The 25,273-nt window shown below is 31.4% G+C and overlaps 1 protein-coding gene across 3 annotated transcripts in view; it reads left to right on the forward strand.

Moving 5' to 3' along the window:
• The window catches only part of LOC145668151 (uncharacterized), a 180,230-nt gene that overhangs the window by 126,458 nt on the left and 28,499 nt on the right, over nucleotides 1–25,273 (forward strand). For all 3 annotated transcript variants that reach the window (XM_081735737.1, XM_081735738.1, XM_081735739.1), the window contains exons 5-10: nucleotides 8,846–8,982; nucleotides 11,880–12,007; nucleotides 14,792–15,047; nucleotides 15,630–15,846; nucleotides 21,402–21,527; nucleotides 24,510–24,693. In XM_081735737.1, the coding sequence (XP_081591863.1) occupies nucleotides 8,846–8,982; nucleotides 11,880–12,007; nucleotides 14,792–15,047; nucleotides 15,630–15,846; nucleotides 21,402–21,527; nucleotides 24,510–24,693 (1,048 nt within the window). The remainder of the gene's footprint in view (nucleotides 1–8,845; nucleotides 8,983–11,879; nucleotides 12,008–14,791; nucleotides 15,048–15,629; nucleotides 15,847–21,401; nucleotides 21,528–24,509; nucleotides 24,694–25,273) is intronic.

A 25,273-nucleotide genomic window follows, 5' to 3' on the forward strand; every position in this document is an offset into this window, starting at 1 on the left:
AAAGCAGTAGTCGTAAGGAGCGATCCATTAGTTTTGTGCTGGTTAATGCACCTCTTACCATAGACCTAATATTTATCCATCAGCTTTTTATTTAATTATTATCATTAACACAAAATTTACAAGGTGGGGTAAAGGACTAATACATATACAGGAACAATATTTAATTTCCCTGTAACTTTTTACCAATTGCGCGTAAATCAAAATTAACGTCACCGTTGTTCTTCTGATTAAATTTGTGCCTTAAATCATGTATTACATCACCCTATTCCTATTTTAAAAACTTAATCTTAATTCAAAATGGCGGATTTCAAGATGGCCGCCGTCAGGTATACCATTACTATATGACTTCCCCCTAGTCCTAATATGTACCCATATATTTGTTATTCACCTTTTGTCGTTACAAGAGGTCTTACAGGGCTTTTACCTCCAACTGTATGAAGACTATTCTGTACTTCCATGTGATGTTTTGGTAGCTGTATCTCCTAAACCCCTGGAGCTTCGCACCTAAAACTTCACCGAAATACTGACCACATTTAGTACTACTTTCTCATATATGTCTCAGTCAGCAACTCGATTCACCCAAACGTAAGGTTTACTTGTCAGTAATAGATCGGTTACTTCTGGTACGTGGGGTCCCTGGTTCGATCCTGGCTAAGTAAGGTTGTGGTGGGCAATATTCTATCTGTGCGGTTTCTCAGGATACTTTCGTTTTCTCCCGCTTTCTCATTTCATCAATTCTTCCATCGTTATTAACTTGCTTTAACCATCGTCTCCCTTAGCCTAAAGGACATAAGGGACGCTAAACTCAAAGATTGCATTTCATGTTTTATTTGTCTCAAGAAGTAGTGATATGATAGTTAAAAAAATGTTTGCTATGTTTTGTGTTCGTTTCACAAATAATAATAATAATGATAATAATAATAATAATAATAATAATAATAATAATAATAATAATAATAATAATAATAATAATAATAATAATAATAATAATTGTTTCATGCGACATATTCCGATAAATATTCAGAATGACTTCTGTGATAGCAGTTTGTTGTTCGCATATAATTTTGACAGCTTCTGAATCATCAGAAATAGCCCCGAAACATTCCAGTGTGATTGATATCCTGCGTTTGAATAGTTGTTATTGAATGCAATACAGATGAATACAACTTCGAACATTCATTATAATTTTGGTAATTGAATTATTATGCAAAGTTTAGCTAAGTTTCTGAATCATCTTGTGGTATAATGAACAATTTTCAGGGCATTTAATTATATTCAAAATTTATTTTACTCATAGAAATCTACTCACTATATAAATCAATGTTTCAGGTAACTTCTAACGTTATTAATAAGATTGTAGAATTTATATAGGTTATACGTTCCTTGTGTAAATTATCATTTTTCGTTGGTAATAGAACGTAGAAGCCTTTGTCCTGCCGGAAGAACTTCTGTATACGAGCCGCCGTTCTGCCGGTAGAACGCACCTCCTCAATGGAAAGAATGCGAGTGTGTTCTTCCGGAAGGACGGAAGCCTTGTAGCAGTATGCATTTTAAAATATACAATAAACAATATAAGATTAAGTTTAGTGTTTCCCATTTATCACCGAAATTCGCTCTACTCCACACATTATTGCTGTTTGGTGGATCAAAATATGTAGCGTAAGCGTACATACGATCACCCTTAAAAAACATCCCGCCATTACTGAACTAACAGTCGTACCAACATAATTCTTTCTTACACTAAAACTAGAGTTCATGCTCTTTCCACCAGAAGAGCTTTCTGTCCAGCTGGATGTACACAAACAGGGACGTACGCAGGAATTTATTTCGGGAGGGGTCTAAAGCGTTTGGGGGGGGGTCCAAATACAATTTGAGGCTAAATTACATGAAAATTTCTAAAATTACCCCTAAAAGTAGACTACATTTACAAAAGTGGGGATTTCGGGGAAGGGGGTTCTGACTCCCTGCGTACGCCCCTGTACACAAATTACTCTAATTTATAGATAAACATGGTAGGACTTTTAAGACGTTGTACGTTCTAAGATTTCAGTCATCTCAAAATAAATTTTAAAAGAAGAAGAAGAAGAGAGACAAATCGAATATACCTGTGTTTACCAACTTGAGATGAAAACCTCATGAAAGCATTGCATGAAACTAGTTACTTTGTGGCACTTACATTATAATTAGGATTTTGTAGATTCAACATATGTCATTCTAAGAAAATACTATAGCACCTTTTTTTTATTTCTTTCATTTTAATCTTCCCGCCGAAGGCGATAAGTATGCATATTTGCAACATGAATCTCTTCTTCGTCATTCTGTATTCATTGTATTTCCTTAAAGCAGAAATTCTCTGAATATATTAGTAAAAGAAAGGCAAAAGGTTAATTTTCATAGCTCAGTAAGCTCTTACAGTCATACTGACCGTTATGTGATGCAATAGTGTCATTTGAGAATAGCTAACAATAAGTGGAGAAACTTAAGAGCCTACCTTACTAAAAATAATGCAAAATTTACCATTTTTCTTTCGCTTGTTTATTCATAAGTCAAAGGAGATAATGAAATGGAACTTACCACAATCATAGATAATATTATTCTACAACAGAAAATATGAACCTGAAGAATTTTAAGTGTCGCCATCCATAGAAATTACAGTGTTGCCAGAATAACAACGCCCCTAAAATCTAAGTTAAGGCAGCGACTAGAGGAACGAACTCAACTGCATTTGGTTACGTATCATGTTATTTTGGTTTCCTGTGAACTACTTTTTAAATAATAGTTGTATTTAGTTTGTAATAAACAAAATAGTTTTAACATAAAGATATTAAACTAAATAATAATGTTATTATGATACGTATGATGCAACAAAAACAACATGTCTATGGATGGCAACACTGAACATTCTTCAGGTTTATATTTTATGTTGTAGAGTAACATTATATATGATTGTGGTAAGTTGCATTTTATTATCTCCTTTTCCTATGAAAAACAAGCAAAAGAAAAATGGTAAATTTTGTATTATTTTTAGTAAGGCAGGCTCTTAACTGTTGCAACTTTTATTTGTTTATAGCCTTACCGACAATAAGCATAAAAAGTAAGAAAAATATTTTCTAGATTTTTCGACAAATTGTTTCCAAGTACCAAGCGTTCTTGAATAGCAGTTTTGTTAAGCATCTAAGTTCAGTTATTTTAAGTAATCATTTCCGCCAAAATGACACGAATAATCTCGTAACAAAGTGAAATCGACGTCGGCACATACTCCTTTGTCATTATGTTAAAAGTGGTCACAGATCACAAAATATGTATTCATACGCCTTGAAATGAGCCAGAAAAAATCTAGAAAGTTTGACAATATCGCTTAGATCTTTATTTACCTTTAATCTTCTATCGCTAAGTGATCATGGGATTAAGATTTTATTATGGAATTTTTATTTAAAATTACTTTACGTCCGGTATGTAAAAACTTTACGCATTTAGTTTCTTTAATAATAATAATAATAATGATAATAATAATAATAATAATAATAATAATAATAATAATAATAATAATAATAATAATAATAATAATAATAATAATAATAATAATAATAATAATCAAAGATCTAGAAAAGCTAAGAGTTAACGCCAGTGGAGAATTGAATCCAGATATTCAGGTGGCTAAGTGGATCTGGTAAGCTAATGGTTTGTATGTTTTGTTTCTATTATATATATATATATATATATTGCGAATTGCTATGCAAATTTCAATTTGTATCGCATTTTCTGTATTATAATGAGTAATTATAAGTTCATAAAAGAAGTCCAATAAATACGAAAGTACTTTATAGTTCAATTCATTATGAATAGAATTGTGAATTATTTTCGTATTTATTGGATTTCTTTTATGAATCTATTATTATTATTATTATTATTATTATTATTATTATTATTATTATTATTATTATTATTATTATTATTATTATTATTATTATTATTATCTATAGTTACGCAGCAATAAAAATAAAGAATTTTGGTAAATTCCAAACAGTTGGTCGGTTCATTACAAGCTTAAGGAACTTGGAAAATAAAACGCATTTCTGCGTTTTACTAACCATATCCAAGCCCCATTCATGCTACACCATATATCGGCTAGGTCCGATATAATTTGAACTTATTTTCTGTGCTGTTCAATGTTCTTTTTCTTCAAGGAACATTTTTCTTTTTTTATCACACACTCAGAAACAAGAATAGAGTGACTCTAATCCTGAGAGATCTGGAGAACGACCCATTAGCAATAAACCAACAAAGGGAAGGAAAAACAGAGTGAAAAACTGTTTTGTAACCCAAAGTAGAGGCATTTTTTCTTGCAACAACTGACTATTGAAAGAAAAATTTCTTGAAATAATAGTAATATTTTTCAGATTGCTCCTCATTTTAGCTTCCTTGGTAATAATGAAAGATGTAAAGATGCTTCGCAATTTGTGATACATTTTTCAATTTGTATCTCATTTCCATGTTTTTGGATCACAAACTGTGATGCAATACTGCTTAAAAAGCTGCTGATATAACTAAGCTTATTCCTGTGTTCCCATAATACAGAATTCTGTATAATTTAATATTATTTATGTTGTATTTATATCATTGAACTAAATTGTTTATTTCAGCAGATAAAAAGTTTTTTTTTTTTCATATTATTATTCATTATTCAAACTACCGTATATTCGATCCCAGGATTTTGGAACAAAATTTGAGATCCAACACTTAAACGTAGTTCAGGTTCTGTGTAATATTTCTTGATATTTTGTATGCACTTTCAAGAATTAGTGGATTCTGACAAAGCCTAAATTCCAACTCATAAAATATATGAAACCCAGAATTTAATATACTGATACATTCAGTTAAATTAACGACTAATTAGGAGATAAGCGTGTAACCTTTGTACACTCTGAAACTGCTTATGTTTCGAAATGAATACTAAATACTGTATTGAAAATTAAACTCATTACTTATTGAAAAAAGAAAAAAAACTGTCGCTCTTATGAACTGAATTTCTTCACATTACTTATTTTATTAACATGTTATTAACGGATGTTGCTATTTATACTTTAATAACAAAAGAAGTCCTTTTCAGACCGGTTAAATTACTACTTAAGGCAGTAACATACACTAATAAACAATGAAATTAAAGTGATGTTAATAAAAAAAAAAAATAATACAAGAAACAGTAAGAAAAATGAATACTGAAATGTCACGCTCCACAAACTGCAACATATGTTCAGCGTATACAACTTCGTAAACCTACATCTTCGGACTGTCTGCTTAAATGAGGACAAAGTACCTTATCTTATATGTTTATAATTTATGTAGAGACATTAATCGAATATCAATCCGAATTATAATTTCAGAAAGGATTATCTTATAATTTACGTATTTTTTTTTTTTTTTTTTTTTTGCTAATCTCAGTATTTAATAATATAAAACGTTTATGATGTATTCGTTTGTCTCTTGGCTATTAAGATATCTTGATTACGCATGTAGAACGTGACTAAGCAGGAGTAATTGTAGCGCGAATTCTAATTATGAGGCCGTGCTTATTATACCGAGAAAATTATAACTGACATTGTCCGCTCTGCTTTTTGTTGGAACCAGGTAAATAAATACAAACTTACGTGCTGAAACACATTATAGGGCATTGGTCACTGACCATACTTTGTGTATACTACTTCATTCATTTTTAATCAATGAATTGAAAAAGAGAAATGTGGAGAATCTCATTCTTTTTAAATTAGGAGAGACCCTATTTATACTGTTCAATCCATGTCGACCTACTGTTGAATAGTATCAATTTTCACTTTTAAGTGAGGACTACCTGGTACAGTGAAACCTCCCTAAGCGGACACCTCTATAATACGGACACATTTTTTTGTGTCCCGGCAAAAATATATATGTTCCCTTATGGAACAAAACCCTCCCTTTTATGGACACTCTCAGATACGGACGCGGACAGTCCTTTTTCTCCCATACGTTTCAATAACCTCTTCATAACGGACAGGAATTATTCTCGGTTCTGCGATATATTATTCCTCACAAGCCTATCTATCATGAGTCTAGACCTGGTGAACCATCAAACAGAACAGCTTCAAGCTGAACTTGAAATACTTCTTTTTGTCTACTCGCAATAAACTGCTTTCTGGTGGAAATCCTAGAAAAACTTCAATACGCGATAACACTCATGCAGGGTCAGTCGTATGACCAAGAATTCTATGTGAACTATTTTCTCTACCCTAACAAATTTAGTCCTTTTGCCTCTGGGCCTTGCATCTTTCCCGACAATTTCATAGATAACAAAACATTGTTTGTTTTACAATAACATTTTCAACGAGGAATGTTTATTCTCTTACTTTTTTTTTTTTTTTTGTTTTGAAAAGCAACATTTTTCTTTTACTTATGATATTGGAACAAGTCTGGGTTGGAGTTTTCCCGGCTTTCTTTTTCACTTTCTCTAAGATGATATTCTTTGTGATTGGGGCTGGGTCAACAAACATATGCACTCCCATATGCCTTTTCATCCATTCCGCCAACGAAGATACGCCAGTACGGAAAAACACACAAACACACATGTTTCTTCCGCAACCGTACTGAGGATTCTCAGAGGACACATGTTAATGAGTTTTATTATCCTTGTAGAGGAAAAAGTATGCCTTTTTCGCTAAACAAAAGAGTTTAGCCGATTAGTTGGTTCCTAACGCATCTTTTGAGAAGGTTCTGAGAATTTGAATTAATGTCCCACTGGTGTCCGTTATTTAGAGGTTTCACTGTATAATCACCATGTGATTCTTTGATTGTAAATATATTAAAAAGTTAGTTTTTGTTTTATAAGAAATAGATTCTGAACTTCATTTCTAAAATACAGTAAACTCTCGATTATTCGTGTGCGGATTATACGATATGCGAGTTATTTATGGAAGTTATTTTATATCGTTATTATAATTATTATTATTTTACTTGGGTGAAGGAAGGCACGGTGACTTAATTGCAGAGCGCATACTTCTAGTGCGAGGGGTGCCTAAGTTCGATCCCAGGCCGGTGAGTTTGTGGAGGACTACATTGTGCTCGTAGGTTTTCTCAAATGTCTCCGTTTTCTCCCACATTATAATTCCACCAATCGTTTCACAATAATTTACTTCCATTAATCATTCATCTTCTTTAGAGGAAGATCATAACCGTTAGAAATTTAATTTAATTTCGTTTAATTCAGTAAGAAAGATCTCAGAAAGATTGAAGCAACGAGAAATTTTGAATATATGTGAACGGAGATCACACAACTAGAAGCGATCGTGTCATAAACAGAAAGAAACGAAACACAGCTGTGTTCATACTGGTGCTAGATAAGCAAACCGATATTTTGTTCAGACTTTAAAGCAACTTTTCTTTCCGACTGTATATACATATATACAGGATGTTTCAAAACAACACCGAAAACATTTGGGAGGTGATTCCTGACACCTAAATAAAACAAAAAGTATAGACCAACCTGGGTGCACAAATGCTTCCTTTCGGAGTTATCGGCTGCCGAAAACATGAAAAAATGAACTTCAAAGCTCCAATACTGTGGGACCTACCGCAGTCGCGTCAAGACTTTATTTAGGAACTAGTATGTGTCCTATCCAAATATCCAAGTTTCAGAATCCTGCGATGCTTCCGAAACAAATTTTATAGAGGTAGTTGATGAGTACTTCAAATTATATGCCTTTAGCCAAACTCTCTCTATAAAAATTGTTGTGTGAGTACCGCAGGATTCTGAAATATCTATTTTTGGATAGGGCACATTTTAGTTCCAAAGTGAAGTCTTGACCCGACTACGGTAGGTCTTATAGTTTTGGACCTTTAAAGCTCATTTTTTCATGGAAGACTGGGTTTAATTCCTACTTGGAGCTCATGTAGTTCGGATTCCTACTTAGAGCTCAAGTATTTCGGCCATGTTAAGCAGTAAGTCAGCGTGCTTGCTCATAGCCCCCTATGCTAAAAAATGATGTTTAATCCCAAAACAACCAATGAACTCATGGCATAACAAATGTTGTTTTTATGGATTTAACGTCCCTTTCAGCATCAAAGTTATATAAGATGTGGACTACAACTTAACGTGAAATATGAATCAGATGAACTTCCATCAGGAATCAAATTCCTTAAAAAATAATATTTAAATTCGTTGACGACTGAATTTCACCCGAAATATTTTAATTGTATAAACTATATTTACACTGAATCTCGATTTTTAAAATTTTATTTGATATGAGAATTTTTGTTTTCTTTACAACATCTGATAAAAGCTTTTCTACAACCTGGGAGAACTTGATTCCTTCAAGTTTTTATTTCCTATCTGTAGAAAGAAAAAGTGGAGATTTTTTCCTCTGTACGTTATAGGAAAACGAAAAACTGAATCGTTAGTAGGCAGTAAACTGAAAATTTTCTTCATATGACGAGATTATGTTCAATATGATCTGCTTTCGTGTAGCGTTAACTGTCAAAAAAGAAAGAAATCAGGATTTTTAGATATTCATAGGTATTGATCTAAAATCAGAGAACATTCTTAAGGTAATACATTTTAGAAATACTGAAGGAAATTCTTTGAGTAGTAGATAAATTTTAATATTTGTTATATGATTTTTAAAAATATTTCGAAAATTAATGAAAATAAGACAGAATAGCTGGTGGACAAATAAACATCTCAGAAAATTGCTGCTAATACACTTACGAGAAAACATCTTGCATTCGCATACGATAGTTAAAATGTGGACCTTGCTTATATAAAACTAAAGACAATTTTTAATGCATATCTTTTGATCATTAACTCCTTTTATTGCAGAATTGACACTTGCATTGTGGGAGATGATTCGACTTGTGATATTGAACAGAATGAGATGTGTAGAACAGAACAAGGTGTTTCATCATGTCATTGTAGACCGGGCTTTAGTCGAAGAAAGCACAGAGAGCCCTGTAGAAGTAAGTATAAAATAACATTTTGGTATTTTTGCTTTAGTTGGTAGAGCTAATTGTGTTGGTAGCAATTGACTAAAGGATAAAAATGTGAAAATAGAATAATAAAGGTGTGCTATTGAGAGTAAATAAATGCTAATAATGTACTGAAACTTTTTCTTGAAAGTTGTAAAGCTGCCGTTTTGTTTTATTGCAAAAACGCCAGATTCACCATTGTAAAATGAAGTTACAATTTCACGACATTTTGTTACTGATCAGGCTCAACCATTAAGGGAAATAATTAAAGGAAAAATTGAAATATTAGTCAAAACATATGTGATATTTATCCTAGCCCAGTATTCTACCTTTCTAGTTAGATAGTGAAGAGTCATTTTTTATGTTTCGTTCCATTATTGTTTTATTTATTTATTGTTCTTCACGATCCCATAAAATATACATATCAGTGAGTTTATGCGAAAAGTTAAATTAAGATGTCTAAAATGAATGGGATATACCGCTCACTTGGGATATTATATGATAAGCATACGACTTTAGTTGAAAAGTCCCTTGCAAAGAGATCTTTCAGTAGGTTCTCTAAAAATAAAATAATATATATTAAATTTTATTACAGAGGTAGATGAGTATTAACATTTTTTTTCTTTTTTTGTGAATTGTATTGTAAGATAAGATTTCAAATCAAAGTTTAAAGCTATACTTCTTTTTCTAAAGCAAAATTCTAAAGAAAATTGTAAGTTAAAGAGAAATTTGTTGGCATTTTCGAAAAAATATGACTATTTTAGCCTCATTACTTAATAAGTTGAAGGAATAGTACCTTGTATATTAATAATAGTATTAATAATAATAATAACGGATGCTAATAATAATAATAATAATAATAATAATAATAATAATAATAATAATAATAATAATAATAATAATAATAATAATAATAATAATAATAATAATAATACCGCTTTTATTTTGTGGTGATCAACGTTGAAACTGGAAACGGTTGGTTTTGGCCATTATATTATTATTATCATTATTATTATTATTATTATTATTATTATTATTATTATTATTATTATTATTATTATTATTATTATTATTATTATTATTATTATTATTATTATTATTATTATTCATAATTGATACAATATTTGCATTAGCGTCATCAAAATAACTTTATATAGTTTGTGAGAAATGTTAAAACGTATACTATGTATTGAATATTGCATTATATAATTGCAATATGTGCCGTTTAAAAATCAACTGTGCGTGGAACATTACCGCAATTTTAATTAAAAATAAAGAAAACAGTAACTTGAGGTGAAATATGGGTAAATCATCGTGCTTTTGTTATCGTACGTAATTTTGTAACGTAATTCTTCTGTTCTTTTTTTTAAAATGAATACTATTAGCTTAATATGAATGTATTCTATTTGTAAGTTCAACCCTCTTTATTATTTATTATTTTTTAAAGAAAAGATTATAAGCGTTATTTAATCTCGAACTTTGCCTATCGTCACTATTGAAAAATTATAAATAAGTCCTCAAATATAGTCTTTCTTTGTATCAGATCTTGTCTTAATTTATATTATGCTTTAATCAATCCGTTTCAGTATGCGCTGACGATGACTTCTAAAAGTTGCTAAACTGGACATGTGTGTCTAGATCTTACAAAACTTTTCTGAGAGAAAAGTAAAATAACCATCACGTTTCGAAAGTTTAACTAACTGTGCGTCTTAAAAAAAAAGGTTTGATATAGAGTTTGTTGTTTTATTAATAGTATTAATTTGTCATCCTCCGTAGAGAACTTTATCCCATTCAGTGGCGGATCCAGGTATGATAAAGGGAGGGGCTAAACCATAGTTTACCGCTTTATCCAGTGTAAAGCAGGATTGAAGCCCGTTTTATACAGTGTATACCTGAGCGTCAAGGGGGGCGGCTATAGTCCCTATATCCCCCTCCCTTGGATCCGCACCTGCCAGTTTTTACTCTAGATAGGACAATTAATTACTAGCCTTAATAAGACTATCAACTGTACATTGTACTCTTTCTAAGAAGCCTAGTTTGTTACTCTTCTGAGATATACAGGGTGGCAGGTAACTCCACCGACAAACTTTGGGAGGCGATTCCTTATACGAAATGAAAGAAAAAAGTTCTAATAAACATGGGTCAAAAAAAGGTCTCCTTTCAGAGTTATGAACTACCGAAAATTCGAAATATCACATTTCAAAACATCCTGGCTTAGAAACTATAGAGCCTATCCCAAGCGGTTTAAGGAATTACACAGGAACTGGTATACGCTCTATCTAAATATTGATGTTTCAGAATTCACCGGTACCAGCGAAACGAACGCATCACTAGTACTTAAAGGAGTATTCCTATACTTCAACTTCCTTCTTACAGTTCCTTTCACCGATAACGGAGGATGGTAAATCATGGATATTTAGATAGAACACATACTAGTTCCTGTGTAATGCCTTAAACCGCTTGGGATAGGTCCTATAGTTTCTAAGTTAGGGAGTTTTGAAAAGTGATTTTTCGAATTTTCAATGGATCATAACTCTGAAAGGAGGCATTTTTCGGCCCATGTTTATTAGAACTTTTTTCCTTCATTTCGTATAAGGAATCGCCTCCCAAAGTTTGTCGGTGGAGTTATCTACCACCCTGTATAAGGGTATTTTACTTTTCTTTCAGAAAGGTTCCAGAAGTAGGAAGAAACCTTCACATATAGAAACTATTTTTGGAAGTCACTGACAAAGGTGTCAGCGCACACTGAAATTGTTTGGTTAAAATACAAATTCTTCATGATACAAGGCAAGACTTTTGTATATTTGGATTATTCATCCATTTAGCATGAATTATTCAAATATTAGCTTATTGACAATCACTAAATATTGCATATTTTGATTTTATAGGAGTAGTTTCCATTCTAATGTCTATGAGAGTAGACAGACTGAACGAACAGAGGATAGTATGGAATGGGAATTTTAGGAATCCAGATTCGGAGGAATATCAGCAACTTGAGTGGGAATCTAGACGGGCGGTAAGTTTGGATGAAAGGAGGTTTCTTCCTTTTATTTTTCTTCTTTTTGCAAATGTATGGACATGATGGAGTCAATTGTGCAATACCACAGGTCTAACTGATAGAAATAAAATAATAATAATAATAATAATAATAATAATAATAAACCAGTTGCCTGTGAAAAACGTTTGCATATAGGTCACAATATTATGACCTATATACTAATTGTGTATTTTTGTTACAATTTTTCTTGAATGAGGATTTGAATGAATGAATGAAAATGACGACCGTCAAAAAATTAAATATATTTTTCATAGGAATGTTTATGGAGCACAATTCTGACATTAAACATATGAATCGATCTCCGACGACTTTCTTCGATACCAAAGTGGGACATCATGCGAAAAACTATTAGAAAGGAAAAGAATGATTAACGAGATATTTCATACAACGTGCATTTAATGTTAAAGATGATAACACTATAGTACTATGATGCCTGAATCAATTTTCGTACTGAATTTCTTTTGATATAATTTGATTTTCTTATATTTATTGGGCTCGTAGAGTCAGTCTGAAGAATAACATCGTTTGTCCAGTTCATATTTACAGATAATTAAGTATCCATTGAATATTAATTTCAATAGGCTATCATAAATCTAAAAGTTGAGAAATTTTAGTTTGGACCAAAAAAAAAAAAAAAAAAAGCTTGTTGCTATATATTACCGCTTTTATTTTATGTCGACCAACGTGTTGAAATCAGAAATGATTGGTTTCCGTTACTTCTAGTATATATATCGGAAGTAACGGAAACCAATCATTTCCTCCATTAACCCTCTTTTCAAACCAGAAGTTGTAGATTTAAACCATTTTTGATTTCATCGTCCATCATCATGAAATAAACATGGTACTAAATAACGTTAAGCGGGATATTGAAATCGATTCAGTGTGTTAAGGAAATATCACCTCAACACATATATATGTTTATTCGTGAGACGCCAAAACGATTGTAAGAAACAGTTTCTCGGTATAATACTGTTTTGGTCCAAATTGCTAGTCACTTTACATTCTCCTTTTTAAAAGTTCGTCCTGGCATACTTTTAAAAGGAATTATTTCAAACTATTACTGAAAGAGTTATTTACAGAAGCGTAACTAGATATTACAATATACACACAATATTAATAGTAAATACTACATAACATTACATATTACAATTTATGAAATAATTATTGTGTTTCATAAGTTCATTTGTTACTGTGACAAAAGGCAGATGAAAAGAAATTAAATGTAAGTAGAAAAGAAAATTATAGATAGAAAATGTTAAATGATTTATAAAGATAAGTTATAATGTATCTTTCAATTAAGCATCTTACACAATATTTTGTTGGTAGTAAGATAAAATATTTCAGACTTACATACGAACTTGTTTTATATTTCTTGTATATAAATGAGACTGTGTAATTTGATAGGTTTGTTTTGATTTGTTGCATTTACATACAGAACCATTACATTGTCCAATAGAAAAATACAAATAGCGTAGACCATAGTAAATGGTGAATACAAACAAATATACAAGTTTATTGTAATAACTTACGAATAGATAAAATAAGCTAGTAACGTAACTTCTTCGTAACTCACAGGAATTACTTACATACGAGTATTTTGTACTTAATTTGATTATTTTTTTTTTAGAAAGGGGAAGAATTTTAAACTAGAATATATACAGGGTGTTTCAAAACAACACTGACAACGTTTGGGAGGTGATTCCTGACACCAAGATAAGGCAAAAAGTATAGACCAACCTAGGTGAACAAATGCTTCCTTTTGGAGTTATAGGCTGCCGAAAACATGAAAAAATGAACTTTAAAAATCCGTAGCTCCAAAACTATGGGACCTACTGTTGTTGGGTCAAGACGTCACTTTGAACTAGTATGTTTCCTATCCAAATATCCAAGTTTCAGAATCCTAAAGTACTCACGCAGCGATTTTTATAGAGGGAATTTGACTACAGGCATATAATTTAGTCACCAAGTACCCCTATAAAAAATGTTGGGGAAGTACAGCAGGATTATGAAACTTGGATATTTGGATAGAGCACATACTAGTTCCTAAGTGAAGTCTTGACCCGACTACGGTAAGTCCCATAGTTTTGGGGGTATGAACTCTTAAAATTTCTTTTGTCATCTTTTCGGCAGCCTATAACTTCGAAAGGAAGCATTTATGCACCCAGGTTGGTCTATACTTTTTGTCTCATGTTGGTGTCAGAAATCACTTCCCAAGTAGTGTTGTTTTAAAACACCCTGTATATACGTGTGTATATCTAAATTTGAATGAAGATTAAGTAATTAATGCATATTTGTGCTTATAAATAAAAATCCAATTAAATGTATGTGGGGAAGATGTAAAATTTGTGTCTTAGAAATACTGGGAAAAGATTTATTTTGTAGCAAAAACATTGAATAGATCTCTTGATTAAACCTTGTACATGAATTTTCAAGTTATATTTTCGGTACATCTTTGTAGATCAGTAGCAAATGTCCAGCCATTAGAAAATGCTGCAATAATCAAGAAGAATTATATTATGAGTTTGCAAGTAAAAAAGTGAAAATTTAATTGGCAGGATATTCTATTTATTTCAATATTATAAATACCGAAACCGTTATGCCTTTGAAATAATCTTCTGGGTGGCAGTACAAAGATTTTGAGTATTAATATTTCAAAGAATGTTGCGTGTAATTTATTTGCAATATGGTTATAAAATCAATCAATAATATATTTTTTACCTTTTTTTCTCTTTCGTTCTTTAGCTGGACTCTGCAATGTCTATGACCCCGTTTTCCGACGAATTTCTTGGTTCCAAAATCAACAAATTCTACTCACAGAGTGGCAGAGTCATGGCTAATGTTACATTGCAGCTGGAAGAGAATTCTGAGACAACCAAGATGTCTGTCAAACATGAGATTCAGCGCCATCTTCTTGGAGTCATTCAACGACGTAACAACAATATTGGAGACAGTGCACTCTGGGTTGATGGACCAGCTGGAGCTATTTCAGGACTTCAAGGTGCCATATTAATGTATTATATACTTTATTTATTGACCATATAGAAGTTGATATGCTAGTTATCGATTTTCTTATTTTAATCTTTTTCATTCACCTGCATTCGATTTTTAAAATATCGAAATTAAAATACTTCTCTATTTTCTCTAGAAACTGAACAGAGTAAAAAGCTCGGAGTAACTGAGCATGTATAAAGGAAACTTATCCTTTACAGACGATCTGCAAATATTTAAGTGGTCTACTTTTAGTTATAGCGTACATCAGAGGCGGGTTGTGAAGAAGGTTACATCCGTAAAAATTAGCGTTTTATCGCTTCAAAACGAAGAGACAAGAAGTTACCGAATATTCTGATTCTTGCATACAACAATCAGAAAATTAGGTAACTTTTCTTTCCTTACGTTGAAGCGATGTAACATGAATTTTTTTACCGGTGTAAATTCCTTCATAAGCCGCGCCTGGCCTGTATTTATTCCTCATTACTTAGATTTTGTATTGGCTGAAGGAGTCAGCTTAAAATAAAATTCGAAGTGATACAAGATCGTAAATATGACAATAGTAATAGTTGTGTTTTTTGCTTTTACTTAGATGTGAACGAATGCAGCAGTGTGGACCTACATGATTGTCATCCTCAAGCCACATGTACAAATATTTTTGGATCTTTCCGATGTACCTGCCCAGAAGGTTACAGGGATATTTGGCAAGGAAATCCTCATCGTAGTGGTAGAAACTGTGAAACATGCTCTCCAGATCATTGCGGAGGGCGGGGAGAATGCAGATTCGAACACGGGGAGAAAGTCTGCTAGTAAGTGTGTTGAAATTATCTGTTGCTAAGAAGATTTTGTATTCAACCCAGTAAATTGCTAACTTAAGATCTTGAAATTGTTTGACAAATTCTTTGTCTACTAATCTAATTACTAATTACCGCATATCAAATGTGGATAGATATTATTGAACTGAATTTTACTAAGCCTCATCATAATATCAACTTAGTTGATCTACTTGAGGTGCAAGTAAATATGGAAATATATAACTTCTTTCTACGAGCATTTTATGTATTTTATTTTGATTAATTGATTAATTTTTTTGACCAGATTGTTAGAACTAGCTCGTGTAATCTCAAGAGGAGTTCTGAGAATAGAAAAGACAAGCACTGCCTTTCCTATTACTTTGTTAAAAACTAATGTTTTAAAACTAATTTGGAAATAAAAGTTAAAAATAAAAATTATTTAAAAAGTTACCAAAATATCTATGTACCATATAGACTTAATGGCATTTATTGTGTGAAGATAGCTACTTACCAGGATAAAAGGTTTTTAAAATTTACTATTAAAGAGAACTTTTTAAAAATTTACTATTAAAGAGAACTTTAAGGTATTAAAAAGCTTTAAAATTTACTATTAAAAAGAACATTTTTTTTTTTCACAAAAAGGCTATTAATATAAATAATACCTCCTAGCGTGTACAGTATTATCAATAATTTCATGATTTTAGTTTGGATTAGAATGCAAACTGTAATCGAATTTAGTTGTTCTTTTCTTAAATCAATAATTTCGGCATAAAGATAGTTTATTTTTATTTTTAAAACAATGCCGTATGTTTCCTCTTTACTCTTTTAAATTAAGAGGAATACTGGGTTAATATCGATAATACGAGTCCTTGTTACTGTCAAATACGATGATAGAGGTGAGCTTTAGCAAATATTCATATGTACGAAAATAAAATTTTGATAAATCCTTTCTCGTGTATTTCTCGTTCCACTAAAAATATAGTATGTCATTGTAATATTTTACATATATGCATATTCATTTTTAGCTATGTTCTAAGCCTTGTATTACACAGCACTAACATGGTAAGAGAAACTTAAAGAAGTTTCAATTGTATAAATATTTAGTTTTATAAATATACACTTCTATTTTAAGTGACATAAGTTACTAGAGTTTGAGTATTGCTGTAGACAACTCAAATTTAAGAGTAATATTACAATTTTATATAATGTATTATGTTTTATCTATTTTCTACACATTTAGAAATTATTCAATGACGCTTACCTACTTCTATATTAAAAATAAAATTTGTAATGTTGCTGTCTTAGCAACTTTGGATTCTGTAATCAGATAAGAAGTACAAAAATATGTCTGTCTCAAAACCTGATAGCAATAGAATAACTTATGTTACCTGCTTTCTGTCACAGAATACAAAAAGTGCCAAGTTAAAAATGAGTACGATATACGTCTACCTAAATTGAAAAAGACTCAGGCAAGAGCATCTTCACTGTATTATAGGACATGGGAAAGACAATGATACTCACGTACTTCTACCCACTAAACATTCTACCTATATATAAGTGTAAACAATTGAAATTTATAAGAATTTTATATATAGTTTTTGACTTTTCTCTGGAGCTCAGTCACTTCTTATAAAATGCGAATTAAACATAAAAGCATCACGGAGATAAATAAGGTTTTTTTTTTTTTTTTTCTGATGACACAGGATTGTGGCTGAAATTGAAAATTCTTACTCTAAAGAACAAATGTTTGGTAATTTGACGAGTAAACCCGTGGAATTGATAAAAGAGAACCAACTGAACATAAATACAGCAAAGACAACATTAATACATTTCAGTGGATGGGGAAAAAATTACAAATTCATATATTTAGATTGGAGATTTATTCAGATATCTGATACTTCTAAATTTTGAGGATTGAGAGTGTATTCATGACTTCTTGGGAAAATTATACATGTGAGTTTACCTTATTTACAAACTCAGTAAGATCATAACCTTGGAGGCATTAAAAACTACATACGTTGGATTGATCCAGTTATTAATTTCGTACGAAATTATTTTCTGAAGTAATATTTGTCAGCAATAAGTGTTTACAATGCAGAAAAAGATACTAAGGATAATGTTATCAGTTCCCTTTTATGCACCCTGCAGACCACTATATCAGCGATTAAGTATATTTTTATTACTGTGTATATGTATTCTCGAAACAACATGATTCATAGATATAAATAAGCGAAATTTTCCATTAAATCCAGAATTATGTCAGTACAATACGAGAATTACCAAAGGTTATTTACCAACAATTACAGAGAACTACTAACAAAAACTCAAAATTCGGTACACCACATTGAGATAAAATTATGTAATAAACTTCCAAATTATAAAATAATTGTGTTCTATAACATTGGGTGATACTTTCAATTAGGTCATTCTGTCTGAGAAGTCGAAAAAAATGAAATAGTTAGTTAATGTTTGAAGTAAATTACTAAAATAATGTAATAACAAATAACCTCTGGCGTGACAGTCCTTCGCGGATTAGAATCTGCTCCAACGTAATCTGTTAGTGACTGGTGAAATTACATCCACCCTAAGGGCAAACATATGGTCTGTACGTTGCATCGTCCTGCCTCTTAATAGGCGGATCAGGAGCTTTCTAGACATAGTGGCTGTCATGTCTTTTATTGACGTGATTCCCCAGCTTACCTCACGACGTTAGGTGGACGCTAAAAACTGGGGTGCACCTGCCGGGAATCGAATCCAGTACCACGCGGATGTGAGTCCAACGCTGTAACCATTAGACTACAGAGCTCCCTTAAATTACTAAAATACTTAGGATAAACAATTTCATCAAAGAGTATAGATCTTTAATTTTAAACTTTACATTTCACTGAGAAGTAATGAAAGAAATATTGAAACAAGTATGATTTTCTTCTAAAATTTAAACTTCTTTACTTGATTTTTATTGTTACCTTTATTGTTTATAAACAAAAGATCTACAAATTTGTTAGATGTACAAGACTAATTTTGAGAATAATGGAGTGTTTCCAAAATACTGTTCTAGTTGAAAATATTCCTCAATATTAAGAATTGTTGATAGTATTTTCTAATGCAGCAGAGTAGTTCCATAAAATATAATTTATAGTAATAACAATAGGAATTATAAGTTATGTTATTATAAGTTATACAGTTAAATTAAAGTAGCAAAAATCATCAACTGCTCTCTGTACAAAATACTGGAATTGAACTACTTTTCTATAGCGCAAACACTTAGTAGTTTGATAATTCGTTTATTAAATGTGAACTACTGCGTTAAATTTACATTTTATAACTTAGTAATATAATTCTGCTTTTCTCTTCTAAATTTACCCAGCTATTACGTTGCATATTTATTAACCTTTAAACTATGGAGGTAATTTACCTTTAACCTTTACACTACATTTAAAGCGCTTTTGTAAGGGTTTACAAGGAAGACCATTTCTTCACTCCTATTTATCGAAGACACATGAAACAAAACGTGTTACAAAAGTTATTGTAGTACTATTTCGAAATCGATATATCCGTAGTTAAGACAAGAAACAGGATATTTTGAAAATAAAATATCCCGTAGTTTATAGGTTAATTTACATATATTTAGTGAAATTACCTAGGAAAAATAAATCAAATTAGTACTTCCTAATCATTACAACCAATATAAATTATTATTCAAATGATGTTACTATGGGGAAATAAAACATATATTTGCTTTTAAAATAAAGTAAACGTAACAATTTTCGAAATAGTAAATAGACTTGCTTTTAAGCTAAATTGATATGAAAGTAAAACCTATATGGTATTGCGCTGTACCTTACAAGCAGTACGTGTGTCACCGCGAGGAAAATAAATCAACAACATATACAATCTGGTAGCTAACAGTGTGGTTTGCTACATACTCAGCAAAGGTGCCCACTCTCAAATTCACTCTTACAACCTAACTCAAATTCACTCTTACAACATCATTTCGACCTCACACACATCGTGAACCCGACATCACGCTCACTCGACCTTACAGTCACAACATCCTTTTGACATCACGCTCACATCATGATCTGGAACTCGCGCTCACTCAGCCTCACGCTCACTTCGTGAGGATGAAGTCGAGTGAGAATTAGTTCCAAACTCATGAGCGCCGATCTCATGAGTTCGAACACCTTTGATATACAGTACATAAATAAATAATAATTTCGTCCAGCAAAATAAAAACTGTCAATTATTATTAGCAACGGATGACATACTTTTAGCTTGACAAAAGTTTGTTTTTCTTGAATTTTTCGTAAACTACGCATGACAATTTACGCTCAAGCATGTCATTTTGTTCAGCTTAATATGAGCAATAGGAGACTGTATGTTAATTTATATACAATTTAACAATTCCTTTTTTCAGCACTGAGGCTGTATGAGACATAAAACTTAATTAACGTTGGTATGAATATGTTCTCTATTCGAAATACGAACTCAGGTATTCCCGCCATAAAGGACGGGAACACCTATAGAGCCACGAGCGACCTCTAATAACAAACATAAACAAGAAATAGAATAGTAAAAATTTTAAATTGAAGTTAGATAGTTAAAGATCTATAGTGTAAAGATTTTGAAATTTCAGTCATAGTTCATGAACAAAAAAGTATGTAGTTTGCACATCACAAACTATCAATTAGAATCGTTAAGAATTTCTTTTCGAGTGTATTGGTTATTAGGTGTAGTACGAAGTACATACTTAATTTCCCTAAGTAATTTGCCTAGTGTCTACGTGTACTTAGTAACGTTGACTACAGCTAGATTTTCTTACGACACTAACATTTAATAATTACCTAGTATATAGAGAACATAGTTAATGAATTTCTCAAGATGTTAGGGTTCATAACTAGAACTGGAAAGGAAGTTAACAATATTACCACACTAACAAAAATGTATTATTCCTATGTCCGATCAAAACTGGAATATGCTGCTGTGATCTGGAAACCATCCCAACAGCAATATCGACACCAACGGGAAAAAGTCCAATCTAAATTTATCAAATACTTGGCATACAAGAAAACTGGAATCTATTCATCTTATGAAAATTATCTAATATTAATAGACAGCTCCTGTATCTCTACTCTTGACCAAAGGTGAAATGTAATAGATCTGATTTTTTTCTGCATAAAGCAATACAAAACGATTTAAATTGTACGGATCTGATATCAACACTAAATTTTCATGTCCGACACTTAAAACTCGTGCTGATAACTCTGTCCTGTTCTATTGCAAAAGAGTATGGACCAACGTATTATTGAAATCACCAATCTGGAGAATATGCTCTTCTTAAAATAAAAAAGATATCGAACACAAAGAAATTGATATCTGTAATATGAACTATATGTTTAATAGAACTACTGTAAATTTATTTTGTAATACACCAAAACTATATTGGACTTACGCCTGATGCGTTGATGACAAGTAAATAAATATTTCTTTAAAAAAAAAAAATATATCAATGCAATCTTAATGCCTATATTGGAGAATAACATTAATTTATTTTTCTTCTTTTTTTTCAGTTGTACTGGTAATTTTTATGGGTCTCAGTGTGAGGTTGATGGAGAAGTATTAGGTGTAGCTGTAGGAGCATCAGTAGCAGCGGTTATTATCATCATTCTTACTCTAGTTTGCCTTTGTATGTGGAGGTAAGTGCGTTGTTTGATATAGGGGCTCGGAAAAACTGCTAATGCTGAGGGGTAAGGGGTATAGAAATAAATTTTCAAGAAACTACGTAGCAAGAAATGAAAATGCGCAATTACGGACTGTAGACAGAACTTAATAATTATTTCGCATATTTCACTATCGTTTAGTGATAATAAATTGGAAAATAAGTATTTCAAACCATAATCAACATCACAAATTATATCCAGACGCTACCAAAATGAAGTTACGCGCTTATTATTGAGGTATATATTTTTTCCAAGAATACTTCTTGTTTGTTTGTTTGTTAATAAATTCTTTTGTTAAATGTAACACATCGAGAAAGTCCACATAATCTTTGCATACATACACATATAATTTATTCTCTGTCGCATCTTCTTAACTTATAAATGTTTACTTGGACCTTATCCGAAACCAATATAGTACGACTCGACAGAAAATTTATTCGTCAATCTAGAGAGATAAAAGATGTTCTAAAATCTGTATACAGAGCCATTGGAGAAAAATTTTATTGTGTAGTGAAATGGCATAACGTGCAAAGTATTTTTAGGTAAAGAGTTTAAATAATTCATTTTCGTATTGGTTTTCTTATCATATACTCTGATTGATCTTTGGTATGTATACATGAATCTTGGTTTCTGTAATTGAGGTGGACAAAGAAATAAATAAATATAATGTATTCGATCTAAGATAAGTATTGTTTTATCGAATGTTGGGTTAGGGTGTACAATGTACCCCTGTACACCACACTTCTGGGCACCTGTTTTGATATTACTTAAGAAAAGTTTAAAAACGAACAGAAAGAAAATGTTTCATATATTTCTGTAGAATTAAGATAGCACAGTAAGTTGGATATCAAGCATTCATCGTTGCAAAATATAAAACTCCTTATTTCAAAAATCAAAGTACAAAGCATATTGCTTCAAGTTATAAAATATCATCAAATTAACTATAATAAGTATGCTCTAAGTATTTTGTAATCACTAGCAGACCATTTACAGTAACCTGAGAAGTCTTTATGTACTTCGATCCATCACATATCTCTTTGTTTTCTGTCCTGTATAATATTTCCATGAAATGAGCAGCGGTAGCTCCATGGTAGAGCGTTCACCTCTGGTGCATGGGATCCTTGCTTCGATCCCAGCTCGCTCCAAGTGAGTTTTGTGGTGGATAGACACTGTGTGCATGGGGGGTTTTTCCGTTTCATTCAACTTTCTTCATTCCACCATTTCATTCATTCTCATCATCAGCGTCTTCTTTAGCCTAACCGCCATAACCGTAAGACGTAAAACTTAAACAATTCATTGTACTACTACTACTACTGTATGTTCGTTTTTAAACTTTTCTTAAGTAATATCAAAACAGGAGCCCAGAAGTATGGGGTACAGGGGTACATTATTATTATTATTATTATTATTATTATTATTATTATTATTATTATTATTATTATTATTATTATTATTATTATGGTTAAGAAGTATAATTAAATATATTTTCTCTAGTTTCTGATTAATCGGTACACTCTGTAAACTATTCTAACGAATTATGTTATCATTTCAAATATGATTGAATCTACATACTTGATTGAACTTTCGTCTTTCTTACTAGTTTTAAAACTTTATAATAATAATAATAACCAGAGATTTAGCAACAACCGGATATTTTGTTCAGTACTAGCTTCGGAAAACTCCAGTTCTCTTTAAAGGTAGAATATACGTGTCAAATGTTTCGTCTAATTCTTAAACATTACTAACAATATTAAAAAAATAAAGGAAAATCCATCCTTTTTCCTGCTACCATTTTTCCTCTTCTTTTTCTTTACATCGTCCTTAGATATAGCTTTCATAACAATTGCTAATACATGGTATCGATGTTGTTTTGAACTAAAATTTTGAGAATTTTGGAGTAAGAAATTCGTAGTCTTTGTATTATCACATTAAGGTTCCTATGTGAAATTCTATCTTTAAAAACATCAAATCAACATATATGTTTCTTATGAGCTACGCAGAATATTCAAGGATTAATATAATGAAAATTAAATCACGTACCTGATAATTCTCAGAAAGAAATATTGGTAAACCTTATACTAAAATTTTCTTTTTCCGTATTGCAAACATTCTCAATATTTTCAGAAGTTAAAGTAAATTGTGGCAATTGATAAAGAATGGTAAAAGAAATGAGAGCCATAGATCACAAGTTCTTGTGCTTTTCAAAGTATCTTGCTTTACGGTTTAAATCGTTTCACTTCAAAAACGGAAATTTTAATGGACAAATTGATGACATAAATTCAGTTTTATCAAGATAGTCAGTATCAGTATTTAGTGCTGTTTTTGCAGCCTTTATGAGGAAGGTTTCAACTGCTTCTCTTTTTGTTACATATGAAGAGATAATGTAAATACTTCGGAAATAGTGAACATAACAATATACAAAAGAACTGAAAAACTATAGAACGGTCAATATTAAAACTAATACTGGCATCTGAATGAAAACTAAATTGGCGTCGTGCATGTGCTCATGAACCTTGCCGTTTTCAAATAAAATCGTTCGATCCGTAAAGCAAGATACTTCCAGAAGCAAAGAACTTACAATGTGACGCACATGAAGAAATTACGATATTTATATATATGGTGTAAATAGTAGTTTGACTCACTTTTCCTCATCAGTCATATGCCAGCTTTGTATAAGTTATAACGAAAAACAACTATGGGAGTATTGAAGGTGTTTGCACTGTACCAAATAAAATTTTTAGTGTATAAAGTTTACGAAGACTTCTATTCCAGGATTGTCGGGTACGTGGTACAGTTTTCAGCATGTGGTTTCTCTCGACAGTTGTATGGATAAAAGCAATAGACTTTCGGAACTATCACATTCTAGGAAAATAAAAAGTACAGAACGTATTCTGTTATCATTTAAGTGTTTATTAATACTTTTTCTATACTTTATAATTTAATATTACATATTTTCAGTCGACGATGGAATCAAGAACAGAAGACTGAAATGCTTTCCACAAGAACAGGAATCACGTCGCCTGTGTTTGGCTACATGGCTACAACAGCATCCAAAAATGCGGCCAATCCTTATCAAGTATCCATTGAAGATCGTTTGCGGTGGGCACAAATTGCCGATGTAATGGCTCAAAACCATTATGCTGTAAGACATTTCTTTCAATTAATCTATAATGTAGAATTGTGTAGTAACTGCTTAGTGTTTGATATTTATTTATTTATTTTAAGGATAATTCAATGTACAGTCTGAGATAACTTAATTCATGGAAGGGTCATATAGGTCGCCTCTTGTGATTATGTAATTGGAATTGTAGGAGTAACCGTATTTGTATATGTTTTAAAATGTTTGCGTTAATCTCAATCTATTTGTTCGTTGGGTATTGTAAAATCAGCATAAATTAGTGTAAAACTTTGGCATAAAAATGAGCAATTGAGTGGGGCGCTGAAAGTAAAGACAGTTTTTGACAGTCAAAATACTAGAGATGCAAAAAAGCCGGCTTTTTTGAATCGATGGTTTTTTGCACATAAAAAGCCGGCTTTTTTGGGGAAAAAACGAGAATTTTGGGAATTTTGGCTTTTTTCATTTTCGTGATTTTTCTGTTTAAATAGCTTTGTTATAGTATACTCTAAAGTTAAATAAGATTCCACGACCTGAATGCCATATTTCGCTCTGGAATTCACCATCATGATGGATGGAGCACATGGTTTATGAATTAAAGTAAACA

Source organism: Thermobia domestica, chromosome 13 (assembly GCF_964235325.1).
Source record: "Thermobia domestica chromosome 13, izTheDome1.hap1.1, whole genome shotgun sequence".
NCBI classification, from domain to species: domain Eukaryota; kingdom Metazoa; phylum Arthropoda; class Insecta; order Zygentoma; family Lepismatidae; genus Thermobia; species Thermobia domestica.